General features: G+C 34.2%; 1 protein-coding gene across 3 annotated transcripts in view; it reads left to right on the top strand.

The window, feature by feature from the left end:
* Positions 1-15,961, top strand: part of CSMD3 (CUB and Sushi multiple domains 3) — a 610,540-nt gene that overhangs the window by 492,053 nt on the left and 102,526 nt on the right. For all 3 annotated transcript variants that reach the window (XM_054060149.1, XM_054060147.1, XM_054060148.1), the window contains 4 exons: positions 2,081-2,205; positions 5,551-5,647; positions 7,516-7,620; positions 15,353-15,471. In XM_054060149.1, coding sequence (XP_053916124.1) covers positions 2,081-2,205; positions 5,551-5,647; positions 7,516-7,620; positions 15,353-15,471 — 446 coding nt within the window. The remainder of the gene's footprint in view (positions 1-2,080; positions 2,206-5,550; positions 5,648-7,515; positions 7,621-15,352; positions 15,472-15,961) is intronic.

Here is a 15,961-nt window from a genome sequence, read left to right on the forward strand (position 1 = left end):
GTGTGCATCAATTGACATTTGTAAAGCTGATTTGCACCAACTGGAAATTTGGTGATTGTGCTGAAAACCTCCATAGTAAAGAAACAAAATTCTAATGGTACATTTTTCCATAGGTTTATATCAAGGGCAAATAATTCACATTTACATTTTAAGTTTTCTTAGATTTTGGCTTAGCTATTTATATGGAAAAAAAAATCAGTTGTTTATAAATGAATTAAAATTGGTTATCATTTGCACAGATGTTTTACAATGCCATCAAACATTTCAGCCAACATCTGCTGCAGTACTGATACTATTATATATTAAAAACTGAATACACTGAAAACTATTCATATTGAGGATGATGACATCTGAAGAAATTCATTCCCAACCAAAAAAGTAAATATATGTATGAGTTAAAGTTACATTTCTTTTCTTGACAGAGAACAGATTTTTTTAATAAAAAATTATCCTAACCCACTGCAGAAAAAGCACATTTTGACACTGTCACTGGCATCAGGAAGTACATAAGGAGATTTTTAGATGAGTGGAGGAACGGAAAATAGAGAGCATTTTTTCATTAGTCTGATTTTGAATTATCTGTGCTAATCAGCTCATGGTGCACAGTAGAGTCTCAGTAGTTCTCAGTAAAATAAAAGCTTTCTCCAAAATACTAATGTCTTAATAAGTATTGAAAGTGTATACCATTAGGGTAATGTTAATAAAATATGACTAACCAGCTTTTATAACAAAATAATATGTATTTAGACAGTTTCAGGCATAGGAATAGAACTGCAATTTATATATCAATAGAAGCTGAAGTATAGGGTTATATTTCATTTACACTCAGTGATCATGGTTTAATCATTAGAATTGTACCCCCTTGATGTGTATTCCCTTTCTTTGTCAGATATGTCAACTGTACAAAGTTTTGAAATATATATTTTGGCCATTGATCACAATTTATTATTGATATTCTAATACATGATTTAGTTTGTGGAAGAGAAAGATGTCTGTCTCTAGGCAAGTGGAACTTAGAAACAGTTACAGACCACCATATGTTTGAAAATCACTGTACCAATAAAGGTGATAAAATATGTATGAGGTGAAAATTGCATTGAAATAAATCAGTTTAATAATTGAAGTGGTAGACATGGCCATATTAAATAGCTTTACTCTAGTGAATGCATGAATATTTCCTTACAGACAGTAGACATCAATCATTCTGTCTGTTCATCCTTTTATGAGTAATCATTTAAAAACTTTAAGTGACACTGACCTTTAGTTTATCCATGTAGTTCCCAACATAGTCTATCAATTATATGCCACACAAAATGTAGCTACAGTATTTATTATTAAGATAAGTTGCATTCTATCTGTTTTCTCAGTCTTCATTTTTGTTCCTAATGAAATCCATTCAGAGCATCTAATGATCTAGACAAAATACATTCAAGTTGAATATTCAGAAGACAAACTTGATGGTACAGAATGCCTTTGTTCCATTTCATGCATGAGACTTTTATTAATCCATGGGCATGGATGTGATGAACACAGTCTTGCGAGCATTTAGCAATTTCTTTACTAAAGTGGTAGATCTATAGTCTGTAATGGAATAACTCACAAAAGCAACAAGCCCAGTCAAGGAATTGAGACTGGTGCTATAAATTATTCAGACAGCAACAAAATAGCAAAATTAAGAAATAATGTATCTTTTTTACTACATGTTTTTATCTTTTATACTAATAAAATACATAATTGTTCATTGTTAATTCTTAACATTGTTAATTCTTGAATAATGTTTCTTTTGTAAGATTATTAGGGGACAATGGAATGGATTTCACTTTGTTAAATAAATAAGGAGAATATGAGCATGATTGTTTCAGTTAGAAAACCAACATAATTCTAGTTTCCTTTATTCTTTTGTCATTTAAAAGGTTTTTGAGATACAAGTTTTTATTTTCCTGAGGAGAATATAAATTTTTAAGTATAGTGTAAATTTACAAAATTTTCAGCCACAGTATAAGCTTGTATAAGCTTTTATAATAACATTTCTCACTTCTAAAGCTTCATACTTCTTTTCTTGCCTTGCATTTCATTGCAGTGCCCTGTGGTGGAATTTTAACAAAGCGCAAAGGGACCATTTTGTCTCCTGGTTATCCTGAGCCTTACGACAACAATCTAAATTGTGTGTGGAAGATCACAGTACCAGAGGGAGCTGGGATACAAGTAATTATACTTGCTATTTGCTTGTTGTCATCATGTTTAAAACCATTTTTCCCAATGCAAGGGCATGAAAAGACCATTTATTCATAGATTTCTGTATTGCTAAAGATTCTGACAATGGGATTTATTGCACATATTTTTATTCACACAGTTGCTAAATACAAGAGTTGCTAAATCTTAAAAAATATACTTGTAACTTTTCACTTATGAAAAAATCACAAATAATTTAAAATGTGTTATTCCAATTGATCAATCACTGGTCTTTGTAAGCCAGAGGAAATAGAGAGGCTTTCCTCCGTTTTTTTTCCTCTTCTCCCAAAATTTAAAAATTCCCTCTAACAGCATTAGAAGCGTTGCTTCCATGGACAAGTTCTATATATTTTCCGAGATTCTCTGTTTCTCTGTTATTTAGAGTTGTGTAAGTTTCTTGTTTCAACATGAGACTAGACTTGGTCCTTTAAAATATTGTCAGAATTCTATTTACTAAAAATTAGATTAAGAAGTTCATGTAACTCAAAGCAGAAAAGTATCCATCCAGCTAAGTAATGCATATCTGACTGTTTAGAGTACACTAAAGAAACTGACAGAAGGCTAATTAATGGAAAGACAGTTGAGTTTAATAAATTAGGACTTTTAAGCATCACCTAATCAAATTCCTATCAAAACTCATGTTAAATCATGGTAACAAGTTTTCTATGTCTACCCTTGGTTCAAAATATAACTACTTCAGAAAATTATTAAATAAAGAGCTCAGATTTTGTAGGTAAAGATTTCATAATGAAAATCAAGAAAAACAATGTGGACAGTTTTTTAAGGCTTTTTAATGTATTAAATCATAGAGCTTTTAAGGTAATCTACTGTCTCAATAAAAGTTTTTAAAATAATATAACTTTATACTTTGCTACTTTATAAGTGTTCAGAAAAATCTATTTCTTGTTTTATTTAGAAAAATATAAAAAAAATGGAAATACAGAGAAATCATCACAAGTACAACCTAAGTCCCTACATTTATGAGTTCAATATTCAAAGCCACTGATGTTCATTAACAATTATATTTAATAAACTAAATAATTTTGAGATTGATTTTGAGGAATACGACTTGATTAACGCAGTTGACTAAGTCAGGATATTTTGTTCTGCACATTTCTTTTAATATTGATGATGCAAGATAACCAGTATAAAGATAGTTTAGAGGATTTAAATTAGGATTTAATTTGCTTCCTAACGTAGCCACTCACTGTTTATTTTTGAAGTGTTTATCTTTTATCACAGACTGCATTAGAAAATTAAATTACCAACTTTGATTTCAAGTTAGGTGCCTAATTAGCATGATATGCTTTTGTTTCAGAGTCATAATAAAACTATGTGTTTACTGTTCACATTTTACCTAATTTTTCCAGTTCTTTTTGCTGAGATGGCAAATACCATCTTTCCTTTCCAGTATATTATCATTGGAAAATGCATACAAATATACATATCCAAGATATTTTGATAGCTATTGGTTTTTTGTTTATGTAAATGCAAAAAATATCTGGACATTTTTCCTGACCAGTATTTATTCCCTCAAAGTAACAGACACTTTCCCAGCTTACAAGGATGTGAAAATAGCATACCACTGATGTATATTCCTCTGTGAAATGTGTAGATGAAATTATAAACTACTTAGGCATAACAGCTATCAATGTGCATGGTTATGTTCTTGAGTTGTTGAAACAGTGTGATCACATGTAAATGCTGAGCTATCTCATATCAAATAAAAAAAAGCAGACATTTAAAGTAGATTTCAGTAAATATAAAGAGTGTGCACTAAAATCCTGCCTTCAGGCACCTAAATTAAATACCTTATATCAGGAAATTAATCTACCACAGTTCCTTATCAAGTTAGGGCAGAAAGGCACCTCAAGTAGATAATTGAAATTATCTAATATAGACACTGGCTCTGAATCGCTGCCTGAAGATATGTCTGCCTATTTATTGACTACATGGAGAGGTTAGGTCAACTAGCACCGGTTGCACTGAAATAGATGTTTTAAATTAGATGGTTTATGATGAATATAAAAAATTTAGTCAACAGCAATCTGGTCCTGAAAACATATTAAAACATTAAATAACCTGAAATTGGTCCTAGCTGTATGTCACCGAAAATTTTCCTGACAGAGATAAAACCTGTGTGTTTCACCTAAATCCCTTGTGAACCTAAAAATAAACAGACAAATCTGAAAGTTTTTGAGACACCAGATAGAGTGGGCCTCCTGCCATATCTGTAACGTGCTAACAGTTGGAGCCTCTGCATTGCTTCTCTGCTTTAAAAAAGAAACTCATCCTTTGGCTGTGGTATCTGACCAATCCCTACAAAAAGTACAATGTTCAGGGCCCCGATCCAGGAGATAGATAGCCAAACTGAACATTAAATTTGCCTTGAAGCTCCAAGACACTTCATCTGGAAAAGTAACTTCATTGCTAAGTTCTATTGGAACTGGTGCTATTTCCTTTGGTTGAAGTTAATCTTTTTTTTTTTTTTTTTTTTTTTTTTGAGAAAATAAAAGGAAGAGCAGGTGAGGGAGAAGAGCAGTATAATTTGCTTTCATGCTTCTGTCACTCTTTAAATACTTGTTGTCAAAGAGCTATTTCACCAAAACAAAAAAAAAACCTAGATATTTTTCCCTCCAAAACAGGAGCAGGAACATGTCATTTCTCTACTTTGTGGGGATCCTATATGAGAACAGATAGATCCTCCCTCTTACAGCCTGTCTCCTTGCTGCTTTGCATCTCCTTGTGAGTGGAAGGGTGTTGTCACCTCTGTAAGGAATGAAGTGTATGTTCTGCCTTTTGCTTGTAGCATACTAGTGACTACTCCTCCACAGGAGATGACTCAGTGATGAAGGTAACCAAACACAGGAGGCTGTTCTTACCTGGAGGCAGAACTGAACATGGCAAGATAGATGAAGCAGCATGTATCACCGTGGGACTGGTTTTAGCCCTAGATAAATCACAGAGAAATTACAGAAATTGATGATACCGTGTTTTGTCTTCCCCTCATGATCCTCCCAACGAGGGAATCAAGTTCTATACCCAGATGATTTTCATGGTAGTATGACTCCTGTAAGAGGTAATACGTGGTTGTCACTAAAGATCATAGGATTTATGAGTCTGAATTGACAATTAAATACAAAAAAATTTTGCAATGCAATCATCACTTAGTGATGATTTTTCATATTCTTTGGCAATGAAAGCAAGACACAACTTGTCATGATTGAAAGCAACAGAGGCCACAATTTATAGTCACCTCTGTGCTTGAACAGACAGATGAAGAAGTTTATGCTCTTCACCTCACAATTTTCTTTACAGGTGCAAGTGGTGAGCTTTGCCACAGAACACAACTGGGATTCCTTAGACTTTTACGATGGTGCTGACAACAATGCTCCAAGACTTGGAAGTTATTCAGGTGACTGAGAAGATTTTACAATCCAGCTTTTTCTAGTTCTCTTGTGTGTGTACATGTGCATGAATACCTGTGTGTGGGGGGGAGGTTCTTCTATAATCAAAACCAGGTAGTATTGTTCTTGGTTTAATCAGTCATCTTTTAGCAGACTGTCATACAGCCGAAAGTCTGAAAATGTAAGAAATGAAAGAAAATTCAGAGACTCCAAAACTAAAATTTATTCTCTGAAAAGGACGCCTCTACAAGAGATGCCTCTTGAAATTGCACATGATTAATAGATTCATTCTTTATCTTTATTTTAGATAAATGAGGGAGTTCTGTTTGTATTATGCTTTTTTGTCTTGTTTTCCTTTAGTCTGCTTCATTCATATGTACAGAATGAAATCAGAGACAATAAAATTGTTGTTTTCCCTTGTGGTGAAATACAAATCTCTAATCAATCAAACTTCTATGAATAACCCAACAAAATATTTTCAGAGCTACTTAATATATTTTTTGCTACATTTACATTTATTCCACTTACACAATTTACTCTTGCTGTTATGAAAACCCTAGTGGATGTTTCTCCTTTTGTGCAAAAAAAACATGTAAAAATCAGATGTATGCTTCATTGGGTAAAAAACATGACTGGATGGCTGGGCCCAAAGGGTTGTGGTGAATGGAGTTAAATCCAGTTGACAGCAAGTCACAAGTAGTGTTCCCCAGAGGCTCAGTATTGGGGCCAGTTTCATTTAATATCTTTATCAATGATCTGGACAAAGGAATGGAATGCAAACTTAGTAAGTCTGCTGATGCTACAAAATTGCTGGGTCCTGTGCTTAGGTCACAAAAAACCCCATGCAATGCTTCAGGTTTGAGAAAGAATGGCTTGAAAGAATGGCTTGAAAGCTGCCCAGAAGAAAAGGACCTGAGGGTGTTGGTTGATAGCTGGCTGAATATGAGGCAGCACTGTGCCTCAAGGTTGCCCAGAAGGCCAGTAACATCCTGGCTTGTATCAGAAATAGTGTGGCCAGCAGGAGGAGGGAAGTGGTTGTCGCTCTGGACTCAGCACTTCTGAGGCCATACCCTCAATAATGTGTTCGGTTTTAGGCCCCTCAGTACAAGAAAGACATCGAGCTTCTGGAGTGTATGCAAATAACAACAATAAAGCTGGTGAAGGGTTTGGAGAACAAGTATTATAAGGAATGACTGAGGGAAGTGGGTCTGTTTAGTACAGAGAAAAGAAGGTTGAGAGGAGTCCTAGCTGCTGTCCTGAAAGGAGGTTGTGGCGAGGTGGATGTTAGCCTCTTCTCCCAAGTAATAAGTAATAGAAGAAGAAGAAATGGCCTCAAGTTGCACAGAGGGGAGTTTTAACTACATACTAGGAAGCATTTCTTCACCGAGAGTTTTGTCAAGTATTGGAACAGGCTGCCCAATGAAGTGGTTGAGTCACCATCCCTGGAGGTATTTAAGAGCCCTGTAGATGTGATGCTTAGTGACATGGTTTGATGGTGGGCTTTGCAGTATTAAATTTATGGTTTAGCTCAGTCTTAAGGCTTCTTTCCAATTTAAATGATTCTATGATTCTATGATAATACTAACTTATATTAGAGACCCTGCTTCCCTGAATGCCTACAGTTCATATTCCTGATAATGTGGTTCACTTGAAATGTAGTAAAATGTTTTTAGGGACAGATATTTGATAATATCTGCTATGACCAAATATGATATAATTGGTTGTGCGACCTCTCTCTCTGCCTCTCCCATCCTTGCACTCTCCCCTTTCCCCCTTTCTCTTTTTCTGTTTTTCTCTTTTCATATACACACATATTTATGTATGGGTTTAGTTCAGATTATGTACTTTACAATGATACTTTGATTTCTCTTTTCAGGAACAACCATACCTCCACTTCTCAACAGCACATCAAATAACCTGTACCTAAATTTTCAGTCTGATATCAGTGTTTCAGCTGCTGGATTTCATCTTGAGTATACAGGTAATGCAGAAATGTTCAACTGATTAAGAGTGCCTGCTGGTTCCAGGCATCAGGTGTACCTGAACTGTATTAAAGGAGCATTCACTGCTATTACTCATAATGAGCTACATACTGTTCAATTTAATTGGTAAAATCCCCATTTAAATCCAAGAGAAAGATCAGGCCAGAAACCTGGACTGTAAAATTCATTTTGTTGTGTTTTCACCTTTAATTTGGTTTTGCTTTCTGAAAAGCTTTTCTGGCCATAGAACAGCCAGGAGCGAATGCAGATATGTTCATGTGACAATTCTAATACCAAGATATAATGTATTTATATAATAGTTGCAGGCAAATCCAGCATACTAATTTGGATGATTTCAATTTAACGTCTTTACTAAGTCGCAGTTACTGGTTCTCGTATAGAACAAAAATGACAACAAGCAAAACCTGAGGAAAAACTCACCTACTTCCCTCTGGACACCTTCCCTCAAATATACTTTTTGTTCTCCAATGCCCTTGCCACACATTACACTCTGTCCCTTTGGTAAAGGAAGGACAGTGCAGCAGATTGGGTCAGTGTCCTGTGGTTCCTGTGATCCCATCTGTCAGTGCTCAAGTGGACATCAGGCTCCAACCACTGCTTGGCCAGGTGTTTCTACTGCAGCGTCTGCTCAGTCATGCACAACTTTTCTGTCCCCCTCCGGTGAGGTCTCCTCTCTCCCTCTGCTCTGGTCTCATTGTTCTTTTTTTCAGTTCTTACCACCTTTGCTTGAATGTGTTTTCACAGAGGCACATCTGAGTAGTTCAGTGGCACCACAAACTCCTCTGGCAGGGGCAGCTGTGTCCTGCAGTGGGTCTGTTAGACCCAGCCAGAGGGGGCTCGAAACAACTATGTCCAGCACAGCCCATGGTCTCTTCTCACAGATTTTACCCCACCAGCCCACCACAAAATCTGCAAGTTGTGTCCAATACAAAAAGATATTAACTATATAGTATGTATTATTTATATGTGTGTGTAGGGAGTGAAAATTAATCACTCTCAGCAAAAGTGAGAGAATGACTAAACTGAAAAAAATCAGCCCTGCTTCTAAACGAGCTGCTAGATGCTCACAGGTTAGTGAGAACACAGCAGAATTATTTTAGTATTGTTTTCATTATTGCTAAGTACCTCAGTAGTGGAAAAGGCTATAATTATAAACATGCTTTCTGTATGAATGAGGTTGACTTAGCTGACTGGCAAGGATTCTGGCAATCACTAATGTTTTGTTGCAGATGTTTTTTTCTTCCCAGCTCTGCAGTTCTCCCTGCTCGTATTGGCCCTTGTGTCTGATCTGCATAGTTGTGTCACAGTTATTTCTTGTCAGTTTTACAGGAGGCAAATCCTATGCTCTGATTGTCTGATTAGCCAGTCAGAGAACACTTCCTTGTGAAACTGCTGCCTGATCACTTGTCTATAACTAACCATTAATTACAGGTTAGAATTATCCTGCCTTTTCTTCTAAATGGAAATACTCTGTCAGCTGTTTATGGCTTCAGAGAGGAAAAAAATTCAGGAAGTTGTGAAAATAAAGAGTCTGAATCCAGTGAGAGTGAAAATCCATCTATGTATTCCTGCACTTCTAATTTAATAGAAATGTGTAGTGTACTGCCAGTATACAATTTTCACCTCTAAATAAAGATTTCACAATGCACCATTTAGAGTATAGGTCCATGCCAAGAACAATACCTATATGCATGTGTATGGATTTATAAAAGAACGTACGTGTGGATCTGTGTGTATATATATATATATAGTGTCTTTTCTGTGTAAGTACGTAAACCCAAAGTATGTGCTGAAAATATGTGATTCAGGAAAGAATATTGATGTTCCTCAGTAGAGTCACGGTTAACCAGTAGCTCAGTAAAATATGCTGTTTTATAACATTAATGATTAGTTAACTTTTCATGTGCAAGTGATAGATTAAAACATCATCTAGATTTTGGGATGGAGTGATAAAATTGCAATGTATAAACCTATAATCTTTATTGGAAGTAAATGTAAACTTTAAAGACAAAATCTTTGTAACAAGTAATGAATTGTGATTGAAGAGTAAACTGTGACTTCTGAATTAAGATTTTCTGTGATATGCGATATATTTTATAAAGACATGCTCCAAAATAAACATAAATTATTATGCATGAGTGGGAATTTTTAAAGTTAAGTCTAAAGTATTACAAATACAGAACAGTATTAAATAACTGTAATAATTTCATAAAATTTGTGGAATACACAATATATAAACACTTAATAAGAAAAAAAATATGAAATATTGCCAAGATTAATTTGAAGTTTAAATTAAAAGTACATTGTAACTAAATTTATATACTTTGAATATGAAAAAAAGCAATGAAATAATTTCGTGGAATAAATGTGGAAAGTTGTAAAGCATTAGGCATTCTTGTTTGTTTGCCACTACCTGGCTCATACCCCAGAAATAAAGCGTGGCTTCAGAGCATGGAATTTTGGTTCCTATAATGCAAAACTAAATAGGAGCATGTCCTTCAGCATCTCAGCTAATGCTTTCAGCCACTAATGGACAATCAGACTACAGTCTAACCAAATCTAATAATAATAAACCCCTTAAGTTTAGCACTTACTGTGGATCTTGGGTCTTAGGCACCAGCACTGTAACTTCTTAGATCCATGACTATTACTCCCCACTACTCATTAAGGAAGTCTCTGTTAGCTGTGAATTGGAGGAAAGATTTATGACTTTTTTTTTTCTCATCTGTATTTAATTTTTTTTCAAGAAGAAACTATGGAATATTCTGCATTGAGCTGAATAATGAATTTGATACATGAGATTGAGCTAAGGGGCAGTACTTTCTTGTTGCTGCTGGAAGGAAGACAATAGAAACTGTATCTTGTGTATCTTCTGGATTTTTGTCTCTTGCAGCTTCCTGCAATGGAGACATAGGAATTTTTGTCAGGATTCTAGAACTCACAATACTGCTGTATTTCTACTGAAATTTTTCCAATTTTCTATATGGCTTTGATTTAGAAGCAATTTAAGGTTTATTAGTAGTTTTGAGGTAGATCAAAAGATTAGGTTGTGTACTTCTTAACAGCACTTGATCATCAGCCAATTTAATGAAGTGATTCAATGGAATTTACTACAATTGAAACAGTGACTTAATTAAAGGTTAGGGAATGGCAAAGTTCACCTGAGACTTAGAGCATGGTTTCCCAAATCTAATCACACACACATACAAACACAAAGGTGCATAAGTATGCAAACATACAGAGGTTATTCTTTGGAAAAAAAATCCTCTCTTCTTGAGTTTGGTGAATTACTCACTTCTAATGCATCAGCATTCATCAACAGGTGATCACTGAGTCTCAATGCAGCACCACATTCCATCTCATGCCTAAGTCGATCTACATGTCCGTCAAATGGTGGTGTGGTCACTTCTTGCCTCTGAACCTAAAAGAGATAATGCTGTATTACAATTTATATGTTCATTGCATTTTACTGGAGTTGAAGTATAAGTGCACAGTTCTCGTTGAAAATCACATCAGAGTTAAATATTTATTTTAAAGAGTTTTCAAGTGAGTTAGCCATAAACACATTTTGTTCAATATGCAGTGCATCTTCCAAATTTATGTCACATTTTCTAGGAGACATGAGTCTGAGGGGAAGTACACCTTTCTTGCCAAAATGATTACATTTTCATCTTAACAACAGTCTTGTATAAGAATGTTCCATTCTGCCTCATTTCCAGTATCTTTTTTCATCTTTTATGAATGTTTTTTTCACAGTCTCCAGTCTACCTCATGTTTTGAATTTCTACAAAATACAAATGCACTTTTTTCTTTAAATATAAAAGTAAACCAAAATAAAAGGTGCTTTATTAGTTGAAGAAATATTTTAAGACCAAATAAATGATATTTTGACATAAGGAATTAAGTATTCATATTCCAAAACTGAATAGTGGTATTATCAATAATCTTTTTTTCTATCATATTTTTACTTCTTTGTTGAATCTTTAAACTCTTATTATGCACAAAACATGCAGTTTATCTATTCCAATGGACATCTTAGATATGAAAATATATTGCATAAACTGAAATATGTAAACAAAGAGCACCACAGAATGGTTTGTTAAAAACATACATAATGTTTGTGCATTTTATGCAAGAATAGATCTTAAATTAGTCCTCATTTTTTCTAACTGAAGTTTTTCTAATTGGGTAATTGATTATGCTGTATAAATAGTAGCAATATTCTTTGAGAATAATTGAGTTTGACAGATTGTCTCTTAAAAGATTTCTATAATACTAAACATATATTTGTAATTAGAAAAAAAATGACATAGATTCATAGAATTATAGAATCATTAGGTTGGAAAAGACCTTTGAGATCAACTCCAACAATATCTGTCTACTACTAAATCATATCCCTAAGCATTTAATCTACCCACCCTTTAAATACCTCCAGGGATGGTGACTCAACCACCTCCCTGGGCAGCCTCTTCTAGTGCTTGATAGCCCTTATATAGGAAGAAATTTTTCCTAATATGAAATCTAAACTTCCCTTGATGCATTTTAAGGCCATTCCCTCTTGTCCTATCACCTGTCACTTGGGAGAAGACACCAACAGCCACCTCTGCACAACTGACTTTTAGGTAGTTGTAGAGAGCAATAAGGTCTGCCCTCAGTCTCCTCCAGGCTAAACAGCTGAGTTCCCTCAGCTGCTCCTTGTAAGACTTGTTCTCCAGCCCCTTTTCCAGCTTCATTGCTCCTTGGGTCCGTCCGTCCGTCCATCCATCCATCCATCCATCCATCCATCCATCCATCCATCCAGTTTTTAACCCAGAAGAATGTACTCCTGTCCAGACCAATGGTAGCCAGTTTCTCAAGTAGGGTACCATGAGAAACAGTGTCAAAGGCTTTACTAAAGTCCAGGTAATTTTCATTCTAAAATATAGTCCTTAGAAATCTATCTATTTAAAATCTGTGAAAGATTATTCTAACATGATAAATACTAAAATTCTTCCACTAAAAACCAGTAATAATTTAAAGAAAAAATATATGGGATTATTACTTGAAGACTTTTGGAGTCCCAGAGAGCAGTATCCATAATTTCATTGGTAGCTTTTTATATTTAATGATATAGAAGTTATTGAAGAAGGGTGAGACAGCATCAAATAGCTCTTTTTTCTTTATGTGCAATTCTTCTTATTTAAAAATTAGAAGACACTGAAAGTATGTTTTCTATGAATGCCCATGTTAAAATCTCTTTTCTTTCCAATGCCATTGCTCATGACAGTTTAATAATCTAACGCATTATACTGAAGTAGAATATAAAGTGGTTCACGGAAGTAGACATGCACCAAAAATATCAATATTGAACAGAGTGACATTTATTCACATGATTTCACTTGAATAACTATCACAACAGTCCAAAGAAAATAGTTCTCTGATCTAGCCTTCAGCTGAGAAAGTAGCAAACACCGTTATATTTCATTTTGTTGAAAGTCATAGTAGGCATTCAAAAAGTGTTTCTTTCCAAGTATTGTTTAATTAATGGAAGTAAGAACACAATTGAATGAAAACCTGAGATCTGGTTTGATCTGGTAAGATACTTTGGGACAGGTATTTAAATTAACTCATTTCGCTTTGCCTGGCCTGGGTGATCTCATAGTATGGTTTGCATTTCACATGAAGGTTCAGTAACTAGAAACTGAAAACTACTAACTCTTTCCTTAACTGCTAGAAATAGCACTCATCTGTGTAAACCAGTGCCTCTGTTCTTTTGTATTTTTACTTTATACATGAGCTGTATCACCATCTGGGTCTCAGAAATGTAAAAAGTGGATCTAAGCTCATCAATCATTTTCAAAACAGATTCTTTGTTCTTTTTGTTTGTATTTAGAGAAGAGAAAATAAGAATTTGAAAGATTAAAATAATCTGTTATGTAGAAATAGGTCACAAAATACATCATTGTGTACATGGCAAATATATGATCATTATGGGACTAGCGTGTGATCTATATATACAGAAGTATTGTTGTAATAGACAAAGGAACATTACATCCTCTTCTCTGAACCTGTAGAGGAAAGCCCTGAAATAAATACTAACTTTTTCAAAGTAGCAACATTCCTTTCCATACAAAATGATGCAAGCTGGTATGAAGAACATCTTGTTGCTAAATTGGGAGAGTTCCTTAATATTGAAATACATTTTTTTTTAAAAAAAAATTAAATCATAAAGTCAACAGTGATGAAAAGTACTGAGTACAACTGCCCAGTTTGTGGACATGTATTAGTTCTTTCTGATTCCCATGAACAGGTATCTGCAGTAAAAAATATTTTTTTCCTCTCAATACTGTTCTCAGCAGAGATAGTAAGGACTTCAAAGGCATTAAATATTTTTTTTTCCAATTTAGAATTAAATTATATAGCACGAAGATTATATTGTCACGGCCTTGAGTTTTACTTGTATGAACAGACAATGGAGTCTAATGATAATAGTTAAAACAGTTTAATTTTTCTTTTAATACAGTTTTATATAAAATTTCATGTGTCCAATATATATACGAGAACAGAAATTGGAAACTAGATTATCGATTTAATATCTGCTTTCTAAATGCCAGACTTTCAATTTTTTTTTTCATTTTTACAATAGCATGTTATTTTAAAACCATGGTAGTGAAAATTATTATTGATGCTCAAAACATGCCTTATAGAAAATAAATAATATATAAGCTTTATAAATTCTTAGAATTTCTGTAGCTTTCAGCTTTCATATAGTATAAGAGTATATCATTGTAAGAGTCTTCAAAGAGTAATTTTTACTTAATAAGGTTCTTACATGAAGTGACGTTACATTAGTGTTTAAACATGCAAAAGTTGATAATGTATTGAAATACTGCCATTGTTCAATCTATAAAATACTCCTATTACCATATTAGTGTCTAATTCTTAGAGTAGGCAATGAGTAACAGACCTGCTTATATTTAAAGTTGCACATATTCATATATTGCTAGACATATCTGGTTAGATACAAAGAAGAAGTATGTATTTATTAATTGCTTCTCTTTTTGATTACCATGAAAAAAAATATCCTCTCTTGGCAAACTATCTTCTATTACAACAGAAGAGTTACTTAGATGCTTATAAATAGATTAGGTGAAATTTGATGTAAATATACTTACCCTGTGTGTGTGTATATAAATGAAAGAGTAGAGTCAGACTTGTGAAGTACTGAATGCTGGTGAGCAGTTATAATTTGGTTTTTATAATTTATGGTTTTCCTGTGTTTTGCAGTTGATGTGGTATTGGCCTGCATCCCCTGGAATGGGTGCTAGGAAAAGAATATAGGGGTTGTCCTAGTTTGAATTGAGTATTGTGTAATTAGTAGTGACACTGGAGATGGAAATGAATGAGTCTGAGCCAGGAGATAGTGTAAATTTAGAGGAGAATTTGAGCTGAGACTGAAAATTGCTGGGAAATATTTATTGCCATCCTGATAATTACTTTTCCTTTACCCAGGGAAGAAGTTATATATATATATATATATATATATATAAAACTTATATAACAGTTATCCTAAAATAATATGCCACTTGCTTGTCCACAAAGTGCTGGTATCCAAGATTTTCCTAAAATATATCAATAAAGTGTGCATATGTAAAGGGTAAACAGAAGTCTTACGTGAAAACACTAGATTTTATATTCCTTAGAATGTCTAAACTTCTCAATTTTTCACAGCTATAGGTTTGGACTCTTGTCCTGAACCACAGACTCCAAGCAGTGGAATCAGAATCGGAGACAGATACATGGTTGGTGATGTGGTATCTTTCCAGTGTGATCAGGGTTATTCTCTTCAGGTAAGCCAAGTTTCCAATTTCAAATGGTGCCTTTTAGTACTTCAACATAGTTACGTTTGGGTCCCAAACAGACACTGAACTCCTCAGGAGTTGTGACACACGATAAAGTCCTTGCAGGACTTGTAGGCTTTTCTGCCAAACATTAAATTAGCAGGTATCCAAATGTTCTATCAGAAGTCTATGGCATTGTGCTTCCTCTGCACTACTGATTATAAATCATAATCTATTATTGATGGCATCTTTTATATTTGTAGCTGAGCTATGTGTTGGCAAATTAGCTTAAATCACTTAATGAGTAATTGCCAATAGTTCTTTATGTACAGATAGAAAAAGGAAGTGAAAAGCAAATTTTCTATGCTCTTACAGTAGCAAAAGTTTAAGTAGAGGCAAGGCAGTGATTGTGAACTCTGATTAATTTGCCTCTTTGAGTTAATTAGTATATAAAACCAGTAGGAATCTGTTTGCCTAATGGAAAGATCTTCAAAATATT

The sequence above is a fragment of the Cuculus canorus genome, chromosome 2 (genome assembly GCF_017976375.1).
Source record: "Cuculus canorus isolate bCucCan1 chromosome 2, bCucCan1.pri, whole genome shotgun sequence".
Classification (NCBI taxonomy): domain Eukaryota; kingdom Metazoa; phylum Chordata; class Aves; order Cuculiformes; family Cuculidae; genus Cuculus; species Cuculus canorus.